Genomic DNA, 22,265 nt, shown 5'->3' on the forward strand with positions numbered 1-22,265 from the left:
GTTTGCGCCACACGATTGGGCGTCGGAAATACGCTTCAATGTGCTTGAATATGGTTGCCGTTTAGCGTGCAAAAGGAAGCGTTATTTTAGTGCATAGAATTAATATAACGTCTGCATTTTTACTCCGCTTCTCTATGCCCGAAAATTTTTTTCTTATATCCACAGACGAATACTTCATATTGATGATAATAAATGCAGCATGCATTGATATCCGGGTACACTGGGCTCATGGCTGCGAATAGCGTGTACCGCATATACTGCCGCGTTGGTAGGATAATAAGGTATCTGCTCTATCAAGTTAATCTCGAAAGAACGCGCAAAAAAGAAAGAAGTAATAAACCAATGAGAAGAAAACCATTGAACACTTGTGTAAAGTACACAGGAAGGCCGCAGTAACAGCGCTTCGAAGTCCTCCCCTTGTTGTCTTTCGGTGCGTTCTGTGGATGGGCTCATCAGTAAGCAAGACAGCACAATGTGGCACACCACGCGCGCTTTAAATGCACCAGGGTAGGGCAGGCGCGGCAATAATTTGAATTTGCTCGCGAGGTGCCTGTACATGGGAACTTGATCGAAAATATCATTTCTCGGCCATAGGATATCTGCACTATAAGCGTAAAGGACGCGCAAGTCACATAGTTCCAAACTTGGTTTCGCGTCCCGTGGGTTTCGTCTTTGCCCTTCAGAAAAATAACGTGCTATATTCAGCGCATGCAACTACCCGTGCAACGCTGTTAGCCGCGCTGTGAAATATTTCCCACATTTCTCACAGCATGCATGTGTAGCATGGGACCCTTTCACGGGTACGCTCATTGAAAAGTTAGAAAGGGTACAGAAACGCGCTGCAAGGTTTGTGACTGGAAATTTTAATTTTCATATAAAGAGCTCCGAACTTCGCGACCTTATTGGGTGAAAGACTTTAGCAACCCGAAGAAAAATCTACAGGCTGAAGTTCTTGCACAGCGTTTACAATTATTGTACCGGTATTAATAAAAACACTTATCTAAAGCAGCGATATTACATTTCGGAGAGACTAGATAACACGAAAAAGATTAATAGTTATCAATGCCGCATTAATGTATTTAAATATTCGTTTTTCCCTAACACAATCCTGGACTCAAATAAGCTTCCGAATGATGTGGTTTGTGCACCTGATTTCGAAAGTGCTGGTGAAACGATAATCTCATGTATTTCTTCCAGGTCTCGCGCGTTTACCAGCGCTGTGCCATCATTCATACTACTTATAAAGTCATTTTGTCTTCTTCTAATATGCTGACACCAACATTGTAGATATTTCCAAATCCCTAAGTGATAGCGACAAACGGATTCTGAAGCATGGCCTTACATTTTGTCCAACTAACAATAATTTTAACGAGTATGAACTTCACAGAGATCTCACAGAATTTGCGCGAAGATTGCGAATTAAGGAATTCTTTGCGGGAAAAACGAACACCCCTATTACTAACCTAGCCCTTTCCTGTAACACGCGGTCAACACGTGCTCACCCTACTGAAGTAACCAGCCTTAATCCCATCCCTCTCAAAGCCGAAAGCACGTGACGCCGGGAGCGCAGCAGAGTCTTGAATTAGACTTGTACATTAAATCTGTCTCGAAAGAAATTATAGACCAAACAAAGCAAGCTCGAAAACGCAGAAACGTCACCCCAACGAAACAGGCTACTCTGAACCACTTAGCTTCTAGAACCGATATAGTCATTAAGCCTGCAGACAAAGGAGGTAGCATAGTTATCCTGCCGGCCGAAAAAAACAAAAAAGAAGCTTTTAGGCAACTCAACAACCCTTGTCATTATAGGAAATTAGATTCAGATCCCACTTCAGAGTTCTGCAAATTGATTCTGAACAAACTGGCAAACTTATTATCAAGGGAACTAATCACGATGAAATAAAAACTGGTATGGCGCAAGAAACGGGGACACAGAAGGCACACAAAACACAGGACTGACGCCAACTTTCAACTGGGGTTTATTGCACCAAGCCTGCCTTTTATACCACAACCAAGCCATATCAACGAAAGCGTAAACGTTGTACATATAAAACGGCAATTCATGCGACCACTGGCAATATAGTAACGCTGATCATAACAATCTAATCTAAACAGAGCTTGGGAGGCCAACTTATTTTCTGGCCAGCAGAAACACATCAACCAAGGCAAAAAAAAAAAGAAAAAAGAAACAAGGCACTGGGGCATGACAAATCCACACTAACGAATTATGAAACGCGTGATGAAGGCGAAACAGAGCAAAAAATCGAACGACTATGAGATAAAACCACGTGAAAAAAGATAACCAACAATAACCCGGCAAAAAAACGACCAACAATAACGCGGAAAAACATGACCAACAATAACAATAAGGAGGGATGAAGTCTGAAGATACAGCACCTAGCGTCAAGTGATAAAAACTGAAGATCATTCCTGAAGAACAGTCGTCTTAGCGTCTAAGAATCTAGAAATTGTAAAACACCGAAAGAAAGGACGAAATAAGAGCACAAAACCAAGGGAAATCTGCGAACTACAAAAAACCTTCTATAAAAGACGTCTCGGCGCTGCTAAGCATAATGGAAGGCCTGCTAACGCATTTGTTGCCAGCTTTTTCGATGAAATATGCCTCAACAATTTCTCTCTCAGTTTTATCTTTCCCACTCTTTAAAAATCTAGCTTTCTCGAATTCGGGACGGCAATTAGAACAGCTCTTGCAGTGGTCCACCAGGAAGCTTCTTTCGTTGTTGCGCAAGTTTCGGGAATGCTCACTTGCACGCTCATTAAAACAACGACCTGTTTGCCCGATGTAAACGAGGCCACAGCTAAGCGGTATCTCATAAACGACTTGTGTCCTGCATTGCGTGAACTTTTTTTGGTGTTTTATGGTACAAGCCGGCCGCTTTTCTCTGTTGGTCATGGCACAAAGTCTTGAAAGCTTACAAGGCGCGGAGAATACAACTTGAACATTATGTCTGCTCGCTATTTTCTTAATGTTATGCGACACCTTGTGAATATACGGTATTACTGTTACTGATGAATGCGATACCGGCTCCCTGATGCATGTGAGTTGCTTGAGTTTCTGCAAAAGCATTTCGCACACCGCCGAAATTAGACAAGGCGGATAACCTGCCTGTTTTAGCCTTTCAACTTGAGTGCGAAAGCTTGTGGACAACATGTGGGGGCAAGATTTGTTTAAGGCAGATTGCAGGGAGTTAGAAACAATCGCGCGTTTTACAAGCTTTGAATGAGCGCTGTCAAATGGTAGCAAGCCTTTCTTAGAACGCGGGTTGTACAGCCAGCAAAGACCTTTGTCCGGAAACATTAACTTGATATCTAAAAACTGGAGTTGCCTGTCCGTAGGGACCTCCTTGGTAAACGTGAGACCCTGGCCGTGGCTTGAAAAAACGGACACAGTCCTCGTGACGGCAGCGTCTAGATCCTGTTCCGGAATGTCCTTCAGAATGACCAAGAAATCGTCGACATACCTGTGTATGGAAACTACATGAGGGTCACTGATATTTCTGCTGATGTCCGCTCCTACCACTGAAAGGAAGATGTCGCAAAGGACGGGTGCAACAGAAGAGCCGATGCAGATTCCTTTCTTCTGGACGTAGAACTTTCCCTCGTAGGAAATTGCGGTGGATTTCAAAATAAGTTGGCCTCCCAAGCTCTGTTTAGATTAGATTGTTATGATCAGCGTTACTATATTGCCAGTGGTCGCATGAATTGCCGTTTTATATGTACAACGTTTACGCTTTCGTTGATAACGTGAGACCCTGGCCGTGGCTTGAAAAAACGGACACAGTCCTCGTGACGGCAGCGTCTAGATCCTGTTCCGGAATGTCCTTCAGAATGACCAAGAAATCGTCGACATACCTGTGTATGGAAACTACATGAGGGTCACTGATATTTCTGCTGATGTCCGCTCCTACCACTGAAAGGAAGATGTCGCAAAGGACGGGTGCAACAGAAGAGCCGATGCAGATTCCTTTCTTCTGGACGTAGAACTTTCCCTCGTAGGAAATTGCGGTGGATTTCAAAATAAGTTGGCCTCCCAAGCTCTGTTTAGATTAGATTGTTATGATCAGCGTTACTATATTGCCAGTGGTCGCATGAATTGCCGTTTTATATGTACAACGTTTACGCTTTCGTTGATATGGCTTGGTTGTGGTATAAAAGGCAGGCTTGGTGCAATAAACCCCAGTTGAAAGTTGGCGTCAGTCCTGTGTTTTGTGTGCCTTCTGTGTCCCCGTTTCTTGCGCCATACCAGTTTTTATTTCATCATGAACCAACTCGCCCAAACTAGAGTTTTACTTGAACTAATCACGCAGTCTGATTACCACTTCTTAAATCCGCTAAACAAACAGTCAGGACGCTTTTACCTACTTCCCAAAATCCATAAGGTTTCCGCAGAAAACTTGTTTACCGCAGATATCCCCGGCAGACCTATCGTTTCAAACAATAACACGCCCACAGAGAACTTATCAATTTTCCTGAACAACTATCTTGCAGATATTCCCACCCACCTCCCTTCCTTTGTCGAGGATACACCGCACTTTCTCCGCATAGTAGAGTCTCTGAATGACGCTTCCATTATCCCGGCAGATAGCATACTTGTCACACTTGACGTCGCCGCTTTGTACACAAATATTCCCATAAACTCAAAAGAAAACATTCGACAGAAGTCTGTCTGGTTGGGAAATTTAATGTTAGGAGAAGGTAAGTGACGCCAACCAAGTAAAATACAGGAAAAACACGACGTTTCGGGACCGGCTCGGCCCCTTCTTCACGGTGTGACTACGGGCGAGCGCAGCTTGGCTTTTTAAGCCCCTGTGTGGAGGACCTGCGGGTCAATGGCCGCAGCCCATGGACGTAGGATGAGGGGAGAGTCCCCAGGGAACGATTAACATTCTCTCGTGTTTGCTGTATGTGCCACGACTCGAGTAGAAGCCTCCTGCGTGGGTTAGCTTCCGTTTCCAATACAATGGTGCTGTCGAAGTCAATTGGGTGGTCACACCCTTCACAGTGTTCGGCCACGGCGCTGCGTTGACGATTCATGTGACGGACGTCCGCTTTGTGTTGGTTCATCCTTTCCGCGAAGTTCTTCGTTTCCCCTATGTACGACGCCGGGCAGACGGAACACGGAATTTTGTACACGACGCCCTGGGCCTTTTCTCTGGGCTGCCGGTTTTTTGGGCGGGGGAGAAGGCGACCGATAGTGCTGGTCGGTTTGTGCGTTGTCAGCACCCCTTCTTTTCCGCAGGAGGCTTCTACTCGAGTCGTGGCACATACAGCAAACACGAGAGAATGTTAATCGTTCCCTGGGGACTCTCCCCTCATCCTACGTCCATGGGCTGCGGCCATTGACCCGCAGGTCCTCCACACAGGGGCTTAAAAAGCCAAGCTGCGCTCGCCCGTAGTCACACCGTGAAGAAGGGGCCGAGCCGGTCCCGAAACGTCGTGTTTTTCCTGTATTTTACTTGGTTGGCGTCACTTACCTTCTCCTAACATAAAATATTCCCATAAATGAAGGTATCGACACACTCTCCTAAATTCCAACTCAAAGTCCTCACCCGCACGAAACTGAAGTGTACCTCACGCTACTTGAATTGGTACTAACACTCAACTACTTTGAATTCGATTCTTCTTACTACCTTCAAGTATTTGGAACAAGCATGGCAACTCCCTTCGCATCCACCTATGCGAACATTTTTATGGGGCTACTAGAATCTAAACTTCTAAATTCATTTCTAAAAAAACCGCTTATATACCTGCGTTACATAGACGACATTTGTATGATATGGGAGCATGGGGCTGAGACCCTGAAGGCATTCGTCACACATTTCAATTCATGCCACTCCAGCATTAAATTCACCTTCAACTCCTCGAAAACGCAAGTCAATTTCCTTGACACCACTGTCCATTTAGAAAATAGCAAGCTCAAAACCACACTTTACAGGAAGCCTACTGACTGACAACAATACTTAGATTTCACTAGCCATCATCCAAGACACTGCAAACAAGGTATATTCGTAGGACAGGCAACGAGACTAAGAAGAATATGTAGCGACGACGACGACTACCTGAAACACCTCCACTCGCTAAAAAACACACTAATCACCAGAAATCATCCACAGACAACCCGTAATAATGCGTTCCAACGAGCAACCACTTTGAAACGAGATGTAGTTCTTAAAAAACGAACAAAAGATAACAGTCATCGACCTCCTGCACTTATAACGAAATACTCAAACGTGCTTCCAAACATAAACAATATCCTGTGGAAATACCACCCCATTTTAACTGGTAACGACCGTCTCAAGAAAATATTTCCCGACGCACCAAGGGTAACATACAGACGCAACACAAACCTGAAGGACATCCTGGTACATGCTAGGCTCGGTAAGAAAACACCACCGACAGTAACTTCATGCTCTCGACCTAGATGCAAGACATGCAAACATTTACAAAGTGACACTACGGTTAAAAGTACGGCAAGCGATTTCAGTTTCGATATAAAGACCAGTTTTGACTGCACATCGTCCAATATTATCTACATGCTCCAGTGCTCCTTCTGCCAGAAACAATATATCGGAGAAACCGGGCAAACAATGAGTGCCAGATTAAACGGGCACCGGGCTGACACAACACGGAATGAACAGAAGGCAGTGTCGACCCATTTTAATCAACGCCATCACAAATTCAACGAACTCAAATTGTTTATTCTTCAGTCAGGCTTCAAATCGACTAGGGACAGAAAATACAGAGAAGCATTCCTAATCCACAAATTTAAAACACTGCAAGCAACAGGGATTAACATGTCCAGAGGAAACCTGGAATCTCTCAGGTACATTTCAGGGTTAGCATCATTTTAAATTAACAAATGTCTTGCACGTGGTCAGACCATTTCCTAGAACCTCGCATAAGTATATTATGTTTTCAGGAGGACACAGGGACGCGATGGGGGGCGCGGGCGTGGAGGTAGACAGGGACAAGCCCTTGTCCCTGTCTGCTTCTATGTCCGTGTCTTTTGTTGCGCCCCTGTGTCCTCCTGAAAAGTTATGAACCAACACGCCCAAATAACAGTACTTCTGAGTATACTATCGCCCTTTGCACCCTTCCCACGTCATATCTTCCACCACATTTCCGGCCTTCTCACCCTCTCCCTTTGTTCACCTTTTTTTTTCTTCTTTTTTTTCTCCTAAACCCCTACTATCAGTTCTCGGAAACCATGACATTCCTGTTCCTGTTACCCCCTTTGCCCCACCTTCTGGCTTTCTCTGAACTCGAGCCATTCCCCCCCCTGCCTTGTCCTTCCTTGGAAATGCCCCCCCCCCCCCCCCTTCCTTCTCCTTCCAGTGCCAGCCTATTTTGTTTGCCTTGTTCTCATTTCCCTGTACCACGCTGACTAATGCTCTTATCTGAGTTTTTCAGGTCCACCCAGCGCCTGCCCCCCGTCACAGGCCCTTCAAAGCCTTTGTTCATTACACACCCCCCGGATATAAGTTTTTTCCACTATTGCAGCTTAACGAATCAAGATTCACTTGTCTCCCCTTCCTGACACGCATCCCCTCTCACACCCCTTTCCTTCCCCACCCCCGGGGCCTTCTTCCTCGGAGCGAAGGCCCTATTTAATCCCTGCCAATGATGAACGCTTTGCCGAGACGAAGACAAGTCCCCTTGTCGAAACGTTGGCTCAAGCAACCTGAGGTTTTCCCCTCCCTTGTTCATTTTGTGATCGCCAAGGACCATCTACCACACCCTCTCTCTACCATGGACTCTAATATTTTGTGTTATCCTTGCTGACATGTTCCCGATATCTTATTTCAATGTGTCATTGTATATAGTAATATCCCCCCTAGAATAATGCCTCATGGGGCGCTGTAGATACTTGCAATAAATAAATAAATAAATGCTGGGCATGATACCCTTCAGTTTCTATATCGAGCAGAAAACGAGTAAAGAAAATATAGTTTGTCTCACCGTGTAGAGTAGGCTACATCATATGGCTAAGTGTTTGCGACCATCACATACTGCTCTGATGCATGGCAAAACAGTGTTGCTCTTCGCGCTCGCCTTGGTTGGAATCCAGCTTCGATAACAGAAAGTTTTGTAAAGCGCGACACCATTCAGACAAAACATTTCATTTTCGAAGCTGCTGGTTTTGGAGTGAGCTTCGGCCCCGATTTTTCTCGTCAGATTTGTTGGGAGGTTGGGAGGTAGGCCTCAGTTTGACAGGAAAGAAAGCTAAAAGCGGGCGTCCAAATAATGATCATGTCATCAACATCATCATGAGCTTGACTACGCCCACTGCAGGTCACAGGCCTGTGCCATGTCTCTCCAATTAACCGCGTCGCTCGACAGCTGCAGCCACCGCATCCCGCACACTTCTTAATCTCATCCGCCCACCTAACTTTCTGCCGCCCCCTGCTACGCTTGCCTTCTCGCGGAATCCACTCCGTTACCCTTAAATGGACACTGACGGCAGCGCTACCAAATTTTTTGTGTTAGTAAATTCCGATAGTTCAGCATTTTGTGGCTTCGTTGCCGCTTGTCCAGCGAAAGGTGCATTTATTGCTAAGAGATTTGGATTCGATGTTGAAAACTTCCTCCCGCCGCTACGATACGAACTCGGCACTCTATGATGACAAAGTAGGAGAAAAATGACGTCAAGTGGTGGAAGCCGAAAGCCGGGAATCCGTGATTATTGGCACCGAGGGCTGCGCTGCCCCCTGAAAGCAGCATAAATGAAAACTGCGGCCGGCCGGACGTTGAAGGCCTCGATCAGCCGTCGTCGCTTCGTTTACGCCTGCAGCAACGTTGCGGTGGATCCCGTTCGCGATTCCGACAACGAAGTTCTCGCAAAGAACTGCGGCCTGCATTCAGGGACCTCAGCCTCACGTAGTGTACCATGGATTTGAGTGGCTGATGCCGCGGGTCTGGCAAGAAAGTCCTAGCGCCGGCGAGTTGGCAGCGTCGCAGTCACCGCCCAGCCACCATTGCGTCTGATGTGTAGCGACTGGCACGTGCGGGCATATTCAATTTCTGTAATAATAGTCCTCGTAGGGCTGGTTATGGTGCCCAGCCTCATGGTACGTTGACGAAGCGAACACGCTGAGCGGTGCGTTTGCGAACGTGGAGGCGCGTTCAACATTGGCTGTACCAGCTCTTTTTCCTTGCCGAAGTTACGTGCCGTTGCACGAAATTCGGCAGATGAGCACTTAGAGAGGCACTTGGAGGTCCTATGCTGCTCTGTCATTGTGAATCGAGGCGCATAACGAAACCATGAGGGCACACAGAACGCAGAGCCGCAAAGCACCCCAAAACATTCCGAAACTCAGCTGGCCGCCTGTTGAGCCACAAGTCGCAGCTTTTCTTTAACTTAGAACATTCAGGTTGTCTTTTTTCCGTCTTCCTCGTGTGATAGATGTGCACTGGTGGTTCCACAACAAAACTTAGGTACTTAAATATCGATCAAACAAGTTACCTTCATGCTCGTTTTTAAGCCTCACAGATCAGTAACGTGTTTTTTCCTATTTCATCATCACGCTTGTACTTGCCAGATTACTATGTGGCGGCGATACCGGCGTTATAATTCTTGCTCTTTACCACCTACAAGAGCTTCGTTTTCTATGAGAGTGGTGTTTTAGTGTTTAGGAGCAAGTATTCTATCTGTACAAGACAACTTCAATTTCTCCTCTGTGTCTGTGTGAGGACAAGTGGTTACCTAGCCTTCGCATTACATGCTCTGCCCAAGCCCTGTCTTCCTCTTCATTTCGACTAGATTGTCATTAACCATCGTTTGTTCCCTCAATAACCCTGCCCGCTTACGGTCTCTAAAAGTTACACCTATAAGTTTTCTTTCCATAGCTCGCTGTGTTGTCTTTAATATAAGCTCAACCTTTTTGTTAGCCTCCAGGTTTCTGCCGCATAAGTTGGTGCCGGTAAGATACGGCTGTTGTATACTTTTCACTGGAGGGATATTGGTAAACTGTCATTCTTGGTCCCACAAAACCTGCCATATGCAACCCACCCTTATCTTCTTCTTCTAGTTATTTCCCTCTCTTGATCCGGATCAGCAGTCACTACCTCCCCTAAATAGACGTATTTCCTTCGCACTTCGAGCACCTTGGTACCAATTTTGAACTGCTGTTCGTTTGCGAGTCTGCTGAGCATTACTTTCTTTTCCTGCATGTTAATTCTTAGACCCACTCTTCTGCTCTGCCTGTCCAACTGACGGATCATGTTTTGCAGCTCATGTCTCGAGTGGCTCAGCAAGACAATGTCAGGAGCGAATCGCAAATTAGGTATTCTCGATGATCGCCATGTTTTTCGAACCCTGGCCTCGTATGAGGTATGGCGCAGCATAAAGAATTCAGCTGAGGGTTGGTACAGGCGTGCACTACGCGAAGGGCATCCGCCTCCCCCAGCCCATGTACGCATCCCGCCACCCTTTATGTGAGTTGCATGGTGGCTGCTATGGCCTTTTTGTGTCGCTTAATTGTGTCTCCGTTTTTGCCATCCTGTTGAAGGTACAATCCTAGAGTGTGGTTGGTACGAACCTTGTAACCTGTCAGCCCTGAATTCGGATTTCTATGGTGTTTTGGCATGTTCGTCGCTTGGAGGTGTGACCAGTAATTCTTATTTTTCTGGCGAGCATGCGAGTCAGATTCTTGAGGTAGTTTGGTAATGGTATCTAGTGCTGTTTGTAGCATGCCCTCGTTTTGACCGTCTGATCCGCGTGTGGATGAATGGATGGAAAAAACTTTATTTCTGATAAACTGAAAGTGTTCTTGACCCTTGCGGTTCACTGGGTGCCGTGGTCGATCCTTGGTCCAGGATGCCGCATTTGACTGCGGCCATCGTGGCAAGGCATACGAGAAATCGTTGCGAAATTGTCGAGTGGTCTATTTTAGGCTGCAAGTCTGCCTTAAGGCAGGTCTATGTGACATGCTCTAGTGTAGGTTTACCCTGACACCATGGACATTCGTCTACATATTGTGTAGGGAAAATCTTGCGCAGTTTGTTCAGGTGCGGGTAGGTACCGGTTTGCAGTGTGCGCCAGTCTACCGCCTCCTCTTTGGTAAGCCTTTTTTGCGGGGCTGGGCAGCGTTTGCGCTCACCCCTGTAATGATACAGTGTGTCTGAGTACGTGGGGGTAACAGGGTCAAAGGTGCCCGTGGTGCTAAGTGTTGAGTCTGGTCGGTTAAGTACCCTCGAGCTAACTCGTCTGCGGCCATGTTGCCCCTCATCCCCTCATGTCCCGGAACCCGTGCGTTTTCAGGAGTGTGATGTCATTCGGAGTAGAAGGTGTGACCAAGATGGGGGATTTTCTGCAATTTTGTAGCTAAAGGGATAAGTGTGATGTTGAACAGAAAGGGGAAAAACTCGGAGCCACTTTATCAAGTATGTTGGGTGAGGCGCGGATATTATCGATGTGAAGCGTGGCTGTCCTGTGTTGCAGGAAGGCTCTTATGTAGTTGTATACCCTAGGACCTGTTTGTACGTTCGTGAGTGCCTGTAGAATTCCTGTGAGTTTAACATTATCACAGGCTTTTTCGAAGTCTATAGCTAATATCGCCTTAGTATGAGTTGGTACTGATGTAAGCTGTAGCATAGAGTCCTGTGTAGATAAGCGGAGTCTGAAACGAACAGGGGGTACCATCCACCCGTAAGAAGACCTAAGTGCTGTCTCTAAAATCGCGCAGGACAAAGATCGGTTGGTACTGGCAAGAGCGTGTAGGAGGGGCTGGTTGCGGATGTTCAGCGTGAGGTATGCCAGGAGGACAAACTACGTTCTTGGCAGGAGGGCACAAGAAATCAACCGGTAGACGCAACGACGTTCCATAGACGAGATGAGAAGCGCAACTCGAAGGTCGTCCTTGATGGCCGTTCGACGGCCTAAAAGGACGACTTGCAAGGAAGTGGCCCCATTCTCCGGAAGGTCGTAAGCCATGAGCTACGCCTTCAGCTGACGGTGTGTGTAACCTTGTCCGTCCGTACACCATACCGTACGGTACCAGGGGAGGGGGGGGGGGGGGGCGTAATGCCCTTGCGTGAGGTTTTCCGGCAAGGATGCGCTGAGATTCTGGTCAGTGCCCTCCTTAACTAAATTGCGAATCCATTTGTATTCTCATAAATTATTACAACTAATTCTAACCACAACTGCTAACACAATTTACTTCTTATTTGCAGAATGTTAAATACCGATCCTATGCATTAAAAATGGCTTTTGTTCTTTGGAGCAAAATATTCAAGAAAAAAGCATAAAAGAATGTATCTGGAGAAAACTTCACAGAGAAAGAGAACATCGCTGTTGCGCAACAGAAAACTAGGTTTTGGTTGGCAGCACCATTGTTAATCCGTACAAGGAATCGTGCACAACGAAGCAGTGGAATTTTATTCTGGGTAGCTTGTGCATTCGAATTAAAGAAGCTCGGCGACTGCGACAGTTGCATCTGTCTGTCGGCCAGGTCGGAAAAATTACGATGGGCACTTCGGGCTACTTGCGAGCTGTGAATGCGCAAGCATTTGTGCGCCGCGTGGCCTACTAGTTAACTATATCTCTTGACACGTCAGTAACTAGCACTAATTTCTGAAAGGCCTCTCGGTAAGGGCATTTGGGTCAAATGACTTAGCATGAATGCCTTTTGGAAAGGCTGCATGACGCACGCGTACTTATAAGCGCCGCTTTAATCAAGCCGCCACGTCACTTTCAGCACGTCACTTCCGGTCTGGCTGACATCACTCCCGGTACGATGACATTACCTCCGATATGGTTGACGTCACTTACGGTGCGGTGATGTCCCTTCTGGTATGCGGAAATATGGTGAAGTCACATTGAAATTTGATGACCGTTTTCGCGGTCAATCGCTCATGTTGTGCTTTTAGGGAGCCCTTTAGTGAGGGGTGAAACTGGTCACCTACTAATCTAACAGAGAAATGCCCGTCGGATGGTAGTCACGTGCCCGAAATATCGATGTTGGCATTGTCGACAAATTCTGTTGGGCGTAGAAACAAATCAAAGAGAAATGAGAAAATTGAATGTTGAACAGTTGGCAAGCCAGGCGTCTATCGCTCCAGGTACGGGCGTGGTTGTTCATTGGTGGCATCACGGAACACTCCACCGGTAAAGTTACGAATGGTATACACTTGACACCCGATTACGCCTCGCAAGTCGTTGCAGGAGGCTCTTCGTGTAATGAGTTGATTGCATTAAGAACTGTACTAACTCCTGGATGTCGTAGAAACGTTGAGAATATTTTTGAGACCCAGTAGAAGTCTTGTAGCTTCAGCTAGCTAGTCGGAAAGTATCGTAAATGTAGTTTGCATGCCCAGAGCAAACTAGTCAAGCGTTACGACCGTTCCTGCTGTGTGAAATCCCTGCAAGCACATTTGTCAGAAAGCAGAGATAGAAAGCCCGGCAAAGTAATATTTCAAGCCTAGCTTGTAATCTACTGCCAGCAGACACAGAAGACTGCAAGGCAGGTGAGGCACGAATCATTTTCAAAATTCCCGCTTCTCTCTGATATTTTGTCGTAATCGCCTACGGAAATTACCTTGTTTGTGCCACTACACCTTGGCCAATCCTCCCATGTAGGTACGTGCCATGTCTTAAGAGGAAGAAGAAGAAAAAGGAGGTAAAACCAGGCAGTGTGAGGTAGCAATGACGCGACTGCGGTGCCGGATTCCCAGTTTAAATTTATACCTATGCAGATGTGGGTGGTCTCCGACAAACCTATGTGACTCATGCGGGGACGTAGAATCTGTGGACCGTTTCCTGCTCTGCTGTCCAAAGTTCGCACTACAGAGAAAGAATTACCTGGAGGTCCCTCTCTCCAGGTTAGGGCTCCCGTTATCTCTGCCAGTGTTATCGCTCGGAGCGAGCGCCAAAGGTTTTGCATTGAGTTCAATTTGTGGGAATCTCCATGATTACATAATTGCAACTGGTAGGTTGATTTGCTAACTCCTTTAAAAGTCTCGGAGTTTTTTTTTTAATTATTATTCTCGCCAAAATGTTCTTTGTTATTTCACTTCAAATAATCTGTCGTTTTTCATGAATACATTTTTCAAAATTCACGTTTGGCTCCGATATTTTCTCGTAATTTTATGAAAATTTCCTTATGTATACCACTATACCTTGGCCAATCCCCCCACGTGGGTATGTGCCATTATAAAGAGGTGAAGAAGAAGAAGAAGAAGAAGGCGGCGCTATTCCTCGAGCTCGCGCAAGCTGCCATCACGAAGAAGCTGTTCCCTACCTGCAAGGCGTTTGACGTACAAGCCTCACCCGCTTCACATCCACGGATCCACGGCGGCTCTACCCCTCTGCATCTGCAACGTCACCCTGCTGGAGGCTCACCCTCACAGGTAAGGGGCTACACAGTCGCTTCGAAACACTAATGCCTCTGAACCATGGCATTGCGAAGTGGTTTCTGCCTAGATCAGGAAGCGGCTGAAGTTCGTTCCTTTAGGTCTAACCGCGTTTCTCCATAAGGCGATCATTCGCTCATTCATTGCATAAGATTGAAGGGTGCCTGGTATTCTTCGCGGCCCCATAAGGTGCTTTTTAATGTGTGACAATTTTTTACCTGCGAGACACGCAACGGATTATCAGTTATCGGATTATTATCGGATTATCAGTTATATGCTTAGCTCGAAGTTGAGTCTGGGCTTTGTAGCATCATGTTTCTAGTGAATAATTCCGCCCTTAATGCTTTTATGTAACGCTGGAAGAGTAAGTGCCTTCAGGAGGGAAATAGCTTTCTTCTCAGGTGAAGGCTTACGGTGCGCGTTGTAAACTGCGTAAGCACTTTGGCAGTATTTGTTGCGAGCCGGAAGAAAAGAGCAGTTGAGATGGATGTAATTTCGGCGGCCCATATACGTTTTGTATTTGCAGTGATGTCAAGTTTAGGCGCTCTAGTGGGCATCTTGTGATGATTCCAGGCTGAGGGCTCTGCTCTCATTAGCAAGTTGTGTGATGCAGAGAATTACTGGAAAGAGGAAAACCACAAGGCTATAGCTGGTTTCGAAGGGCTGTCTTGCTTTGCCATGTTTGATTTAGCAATAAAGAACATTGTTCCTCGAGAATAGTGTCCAGCCCCGGCCGGCATCATGTCACCGGGTGACCAGCGGATACCCTGCCAGATTAGGCCTTGCATTTCTCTTCGACCCTGCCAAAGGCATTGTTGCCGGAGAGCGAGCTCTGGCAAGTTGGTCGTGTACTCGCAAGAGAACTGCAGCGAAGGAATCGCACTGAAATTACGAAAACACAAACCGCATAAGCGATGTTTCAAATATCTTGTATAAATCGAAATGCAACCTTTTCTTTGCCACTAGATAAGTGGCCCTTAGGTGTAGCTTTAGCTTTGAATTTGACTCGTGACTTTAGTTTTGGCTGTTCGGTACACGCATACGAGGCGCAGCTGTTATACTCTGAAAAAAGCTGGGTTCGTTCGTGTGTCTGTGCATGTAATGTGAAGGTGCTTCCTGGGCTGCAGACCTCTATCTTATTTGCACTTTCTTGACTTTTGTCCTTTAATATCAGCAGCTCACTTGCAAGTGGAGGATGTGCAGAGTGTTCGCGAAGAAAGTGAACATATCAATTGAATTTGAAAGAGCGAAAGCGGTGTTCATCGCGTTTTCATTAGTATAGCAAATGCTGAGACTCGGAGAACTGTGCGTGCTTTGCACGCCTCCAAAAGTGTCTCAGAAACAGCACGTCATTACTTGGGAGATCGGTGCACGGGCAGCCGCTTCGAAAGGGGATGGGAGGCCTCTGCCGTAAAGATTGTTGAAGCACAAAATCGTGGCATGTGGCTCTTCTTGCGAGCAGAAACAATTTCCCAGGCCGCTCGTTTAGGCGCCACGGTCCAAGTAATTATCTCTGCAATAATCTGCGTGCAGGAAGATGACTGGCAAGCAGCACAGCGGTGGTCGGCACTACTCCCGCTTCCTGGCATGCCTTGGCGTCGCCTGCCCGCTACTGCTGAGCCCAATGCTCTTTCAGGAAAGCCAGGTGAGCTCCACGCCAAGTGATATTAGGCATGTTTACGCAAAAAGCGTACTGGCGCTATAAGACGAATACAATACAGACAACAAGACAGGACTGGCGCCAACTTCGAACTGAGTTTATTCACGGAAAAGCCACTTAATAACCACACGGCACGCAAAAAGATCAAGGCAACCAGATACAATGGGTGATTTAACAAAGACACAGGTGCCAAAAGGACCAAAGCAATGATTATAACGCTGACAAAATGCCACTAAGAAAATTAATCTCTTCATCTGGCAGCGACACAGATGGCTTGCTTATGCGGATATGGCCCCTCTGCTTGATACCATATGCTTCTATTATTTCACGCTCTAATCTGTCTTTAGGCCTTGCAATGAATCTAGAGTTTTCAAAACTGCTGGTCCTTCAACCCGAGATCGTGCAAAGAGCTACTGCCTTTTAGTAGCGCACATTCCAAGCTACTCAAGCGGGGAATCGTTACGACATGCCTGAATGCAGCATTGGATAAATCGTGTCAGCATGAGATGGCACAGAGATTTGATGCGCACACTGAACGCATTCATCAAGCCGCGTATCCGGAACATTTCATCACTAGTATTAGTGAGGACCTGGTCAGGAAGCGCAAGCGGACTTTTAAGGGTGCAGAGGGTCAAAAAAACAAGGATAAAGAAAAACAACCGACGGTGGTGATTCCTTACATTCATCGCCTTTCGCAGAACTTGAAGAAAGTGGCCAGCAGCTATAGGATAAATGTGGTGCTCTCTGCTCTCTGCAAGCTGTCGCGCGTTTGCACCTTGAACAAAGTAAGAATGGTTAGGCAGTGCAAAAAGAAACACCAAATCCGCGCCACTGAATGCAGGGTTGATGTTGTGTACGTTGTGCCGCTAAGCTGTGGTAAGGAATATATTGGCTAGACAGGTCAGTGCTTGAATGAAAGAGTGAGATAGCACACGATCACAAGATTGCTGTAAAAAATGGCTATGACAGCCACATGGCCACTCACTGCAAAAGCTGCAAATGCCGTCCCGGTTTCGAAAACACTAGATTCATTGCAATGTCTAAAGACAGATTAGGGCGTGAAATAATGGAAGCATATTACATCAAGGAGAGGGGCCATATCGGCATAAGCAAGCCATCTGTATCGCTGTCAGATGAAGAGATTAGTTTTCTTAGTGGGCCTTTGTCAGCGTTATAGTCATTGCTTTGGTCGTTTTGGCACGTGTGTCTTTGTTAAATCACCCGTTGTATCTGGTTGCCTCTATCTTTTTGCATGCCGTGTGGTTATTAAATGTATTTTTCCGTGAATAAATTCAGTTCGAAGTTGGCGCCAGTCCTGTCTTGTTGTGTGTATTATCTTCGTCCTTTCGCGCCAGTACGTTTTTTGCGGCAACATGCCCTCCAACAACCAACTAGCTCAAATCAAAGTATTGCTGATGTTGGACATTTACGAGGACAAGGCTGTAGCAAAATCCGTTACACTAAACTTCCTCTGAATGCCGGTACTTCGAAATCCGTGTTTGCTTCCTACGTTCTGGGTAATTGAGCAGAGCGTTGCGAACGCCTTCAAAGGCCGCAATGGGAGGCATGATAATGAAGCACGAATGCTAGAAGTATATATTAGGTGTTTCTGAGAAAGCCTCCAATAACTTTTAGCATACCGAGCATATCTGAACTAAAGTGTACTTAAGAAGGAAAAGTTTATGAAAGAATTTTTTTATGTAGTGTAAGCTTTCACTAAACAATCAATATATTCAGAAATATTTAATGGGCGGCTCTTATTATTTTGCTATTCACTTTTTTTTGCTAGTCAAAAATGTTCCCCACTGCTCTTCAATGACAGTCTTCACTACTCGATGAGAATGATGGAACTTTTGTTACGCATCAAAAGAATGGCCAATTTCCTGCAAGGTTTCCTTAGCAGCAGCTTATAATGTCCCAATATTTAATATCCTAATATTAAATATTTTTCCCAAGAGCGCTGGACATGACTATCCCGATGGTTTCTTTGGATTTTCGTTCATTAACTAGTAAGCCGGTCCAGTAAGTTCCGAAAAGTGGCACTACACAAACAGTGTTTGAATGTATGTGTAGTCTCCTTGGTCCCAAATGCGGGATTGTGCGCACACAGGCCGATCGTTTATGTTTAAGAGGTGGTATAGTTAACCATGGTCTAAGCGGTACTGCGGAAGAAGGAAAAAACCTTGCAATGAATATATTTCGATAACGAGTTCCCAAGGACCTCAGGATATCTTCGTTGCTTTTCCGCCCATTTATGCAATCCCAGCAGGGAGAACATGAAGTAGAGTTAAATGACTCGGTGTCGACAGCAGCTGCAGTCCTTTCGTGCCTTGGCGCACTTAGACAACTACACGCACACGCCGCAGCACCGAATGATCCAGCGCAAACGTGCTGTATGTCGGCAGGATCTGGGCGATTTGAAAAGTCTATATTGCGTGGTGCCATCTATCCTCGTTTGACAGAAGCACTAGGAACGGCGAAAAAGGTCGGACCGTGCTGTCGGGCTGTCGGTCGACACCTAAATTTATTCTTAAACTTTGGCCGGGAGCCAAGCGGGAGCGCTTCTTCGAAGCGAGAACTGCGGCATGAGTTGACCGACGCCACTAAACTTGCTTCATTTATAGGCGCCGCCGCGTCTGTTCGTCACATCGAGCAAAGGCAGTCACGCTCATACACTTAACATCAACAGTACAGCCGTTCTGTCACCCTCCAACGTGTCGCGATTTGACAAGCGAGGAGATGGTTCCAGAAGGTTCGAGTTTCCTTCTTTCCCACTCGGTGCTGTCGCCTCCGCAGGGAGTGGAGAGATGCATCACTGAGAGCGGCGAGTCTACGCGTTTTACGTGGATAATCAGGGGTTCTTTTCTTTAAGCTTTACGATTCTTCTGCGGCCCACGCGGACGAGATTCCTTTCACGTCACACCTCCTTCCAAATGTGCGCCGGTTTTTGTGACACCTATACAGACCCTGCCAGCTGTATGTTACAGGCAGTCCCCTATGGGGCAGAAACGTGGAGGCTAGCCAAAAGGGGTTTAGCTTAAGTTAAGGGCAACGCAGCGAGCTATGGAAAGAAAAATTACAGGTTTAACGTTAAGAGACCGGAAAAGGACAGAGTGGGTAAGGGAACAAACGTATGTTGATTACATCCTAGTCGAAATCGCGAGGAAGAAATGGGCTTGGGTAGGGAATGTAAGGCGAAGACAAGATAACCGCTGTCCCTTAAGGTTAACGGAGTGGATTCCAAGAGAAGGCAAGTGTAGCAGAGGGCGGCAGGAAGTTAGGTGGGAAGATGAAATTTAGAAGGTTGCGGGGGCACGTTGGCCGCCCCCGGCAAAACACAGGGTTAATTGCAGAGACATGGGGGAGGCCTTTGCCTTGTGACATCATCATCACCATCAGGCAGGCTAATGATGATGACACTGACGGTAGCAGGCAGAAAAAAACCAACCCGCGAGGTTTCACAATCAGGATTGATCATTTTTTTGTCAGATAAACAGGCGATAACACCCTGTAGGGTACACCAAATGGCTTTTCATCTCGGCGAATTTTCTTTCGTTTTCTGTACGTGCGTACGTCCATTCCCTATCTCCACTAGCATTATTCTTGTGTTCAATATGATTTTTCGCCTCCCTTCGACCATACCATTCGCCGCTGAGAGGACGAGGAAACCGTATAGCGCAGTCTTAGCAAGAACCGCCCCTGCAGATGAGGCCTGCGCATCGGAATCGCGATTTGGTTACTGACGCTTCCTAGGCTTGTTAGTCGGCAACAAGCGAGCGCGGCAAGCTGCGTCTCAAGCACAATTTCAAATTTATTGGGCATTAACAATACAATCAAACAAGTACAAGAAATTAGTATTGTAGGAGGTCCCGTGGTTAAAAAACCGGTAGGGCGACCTCGTAATGCAATGTGACATAGTCTAAACAAGTACAAAGGAAGTGGTCACTAGGCACTGTCACAGGAATATACATGGGCCCCAGTAATAACAATATCGTTGCTAAAGAACTGCAAGTAAACTTAAGCACACAGCACCGCAAGGAGCGGTATGGCTGAACTGTAACAATGGCGGTGAATAACAAACATAACATCATGGTAAAGCTAAAATTGAATCAGTATTTGCGAAGCTTAATGTTGTTTAGTACGGTTAAGAAAAATGGAACTGTTGTGGTGTGATCTAATTACGTATGGAAGGGAATTCTATGACTTTATACCCGTGAAATTTTTGGTGTATTTTTCATAAGTACATACATTTGAAAGGAGCAGATTAAGACGCTCAGAAAACGCACTTGCATTAGTATTATTAAAATAATGGTTGGGGCAGCCTCCCAGCACGGCGAATAACGCGATAAACAATAAGTAAACAACAACGAAATCCTCGTCCAGACCTTGAACTGGCGGCATCTTATCGTTGGCTTAAGCACGGCTCATTTCAAAGGCACTTCTTTAGGCAGCACAATTGCGGTATGGGTTAAAACTCTTAGCTCGTGTCGTGCTAGCACTGTTGGTACATTTGGACTGCTGACGAATACATAGTGTAAAAGAAGAATAACCAACACTCGGAAAGCCTTCTGGATGGTTGCAGTATAGGTCGCTCCGGACTTCTTTCGTGTAGTCCAGGGTCCCCATTTAGACAGTCACTCCACAGGCTTGCTCTATAGACCTTTCCATCGGGCGAGGATGTTGTCGAAACGCCTCCTCGCTGGACTGCTGGAAACCGGTTCCGCCACCGCTGCCACTGTGCTAGCGCGAGGTGCCCAGTGCAGTCCACTGAACAATATGGCAGCGCCCAGGGAGCCCTTTTTGAAAGGTGTATAAATGCGAACTGGTCCAGCTGGACCATGCTAGACAAGGCCTCCTGCCAAAGCTCCATCTTGGATTTTGGTTTGAAGGCACTGCCTTGTTAGGAAGGCAAGCACACGTGGTATGCAATAATGTGGCCCTATCTCGGTAATGTGCATATCTATGGTCACAAGCGATGGGATGAATTTCGCTTGGTATTGGTACGGCGTAAAAGCAATTGCGCAGTTTCTTTTCACTGAGTCGACAAGAGGTGCTAACACACACGGTACCCTGTCGCGCTGTCCGCGGATGCAGAAGTCCCGCTGCTGCTTCTGCTTGGCGACAGTGTCCATCGTGCAGCTGACGGAGGCACTGCCGCCGCCCATCATGGCGCTCCTGCCGCTCTTCGTCTTCTCCGACCTGGAGGCCACCCCGAGCACCGACGCCGAGCTGACGGTACGCGGCGGTCATCGCTCTCCTGACAGGAGCTGCAAAGCTCTGTAGATCGCCTGGCGCTAGTGTTGAGGAGAAGTTGATGGAAGCTCTCGAGAAATGCCGTTCTCAATTATGCGTTCCCCTAATAAAACTGTTAGCAAATATCTAACGCGCAAGTCTTGTGTATGTTCAGCGCATAGATAATATTCAAGTAGTGAGCACCGCATGTGCCTTTGACAGGAGCGGTTAAATGTAAACAATTTGCAGCCTCTTCTCAAACTTATCAAGCAATCCACACCCAAGGCGCGCGCGCACTTTCGACGCGCGCACGACCAATTAGCCTTAAAATCTACACTTGTCATACGACTTGACTAATTCGGATGTTTCACGGCGCTTCGCGTATTGGTACTGAGATTCTTGTCGAGCACCGAATATTGCCTGTCTTTCTTTATACTCCTGGAAGGAGTGAACTTGGATTGAAATCAGAGTTCTTTGAAATCAAGCTTATAGCAGGTGCTAGAAGCTAAGATTATCAAAGATTTTCAAGCGTATTTCTTGCCGTGCCAGATATGCACATCGCATATCGCAGGTTATCTCAGATCATGAATGACACTTTACCGATATCCCTCAAGACAAAAGTATACAACAACTGTATCTTACCAGTACTCACCTATGGGGCAGAAACGTGGAGGCTAACAAAGAATGTTCAGCTTAAGTTAACGACAAAGCAGCGAGCTATGGAAAGAAAAATGGTAGGTGTGACGTTAAGAGATCGAAAGCGGCCGGGGTGGGTGAGAGAACAAACGCGCGTTAATTATATCCTAGTTGAAATCAATAGGAAGAAGTGGGCTTGGGCAGGGCATGTAATGCGAAGGCAAGATAACCGCTGGTCCGGAGTGTATTTCAATAGGAGACAAGCAAAGTAGCGAGCGGCAGTAAGTTGTGAGCGCCAGGGGATGCTCTGGACTCTCTATATACACACGTCTTTGCCTGGGGGCGCGCATTCAAACTGCTTTTCCTG

At 46.5% G+C, this 22,265-nt stretch overlaps 1 protein-coding gene and 1 long non-coding RNA gene across 2 annotated transcripts in view; both read left to right on the plus strand.

Moving 5' to 3' along the window:
* LOC149334226 (uncharacterized) overlaps positions 1–22,265 on the plus strand; it is a 304,354-nt gene that overhangs the window by 158,543 nt on the left and 123,546 nt on the right. The gene's annotated exons all lie outside the window — the stretch shown is intronic.
* LOC149334227 (uncharacterized) lies at positions 15,908–21,313 on the plus strand. Its single transcript, XM_089555831.1, has 2 exons — positions 15,908–16,015; positions 21,125–21,313. Exons 1-2 carry the CDS (start codon positions 15,908–15,910, stop codon positions 21,311–21,313), a joined length of 297 nt encoding a protein of 98 aa, XP_089411957.1.

Source organism: Amblyomma mixtum, chromosome 8 (assembly GCF_055824585.1).
Source record: "Amblyomma mixtum isolate Tamu chromosome 8, ASM5582458v1, whole genome shotgun sequence".
NCBI classification, from domain to species: Eukaryota; Metazoa; Arthropoda; class Arachnida; order Ixodida; family Ixodidae; genus Amblyomma; species Amblyomma mixtum.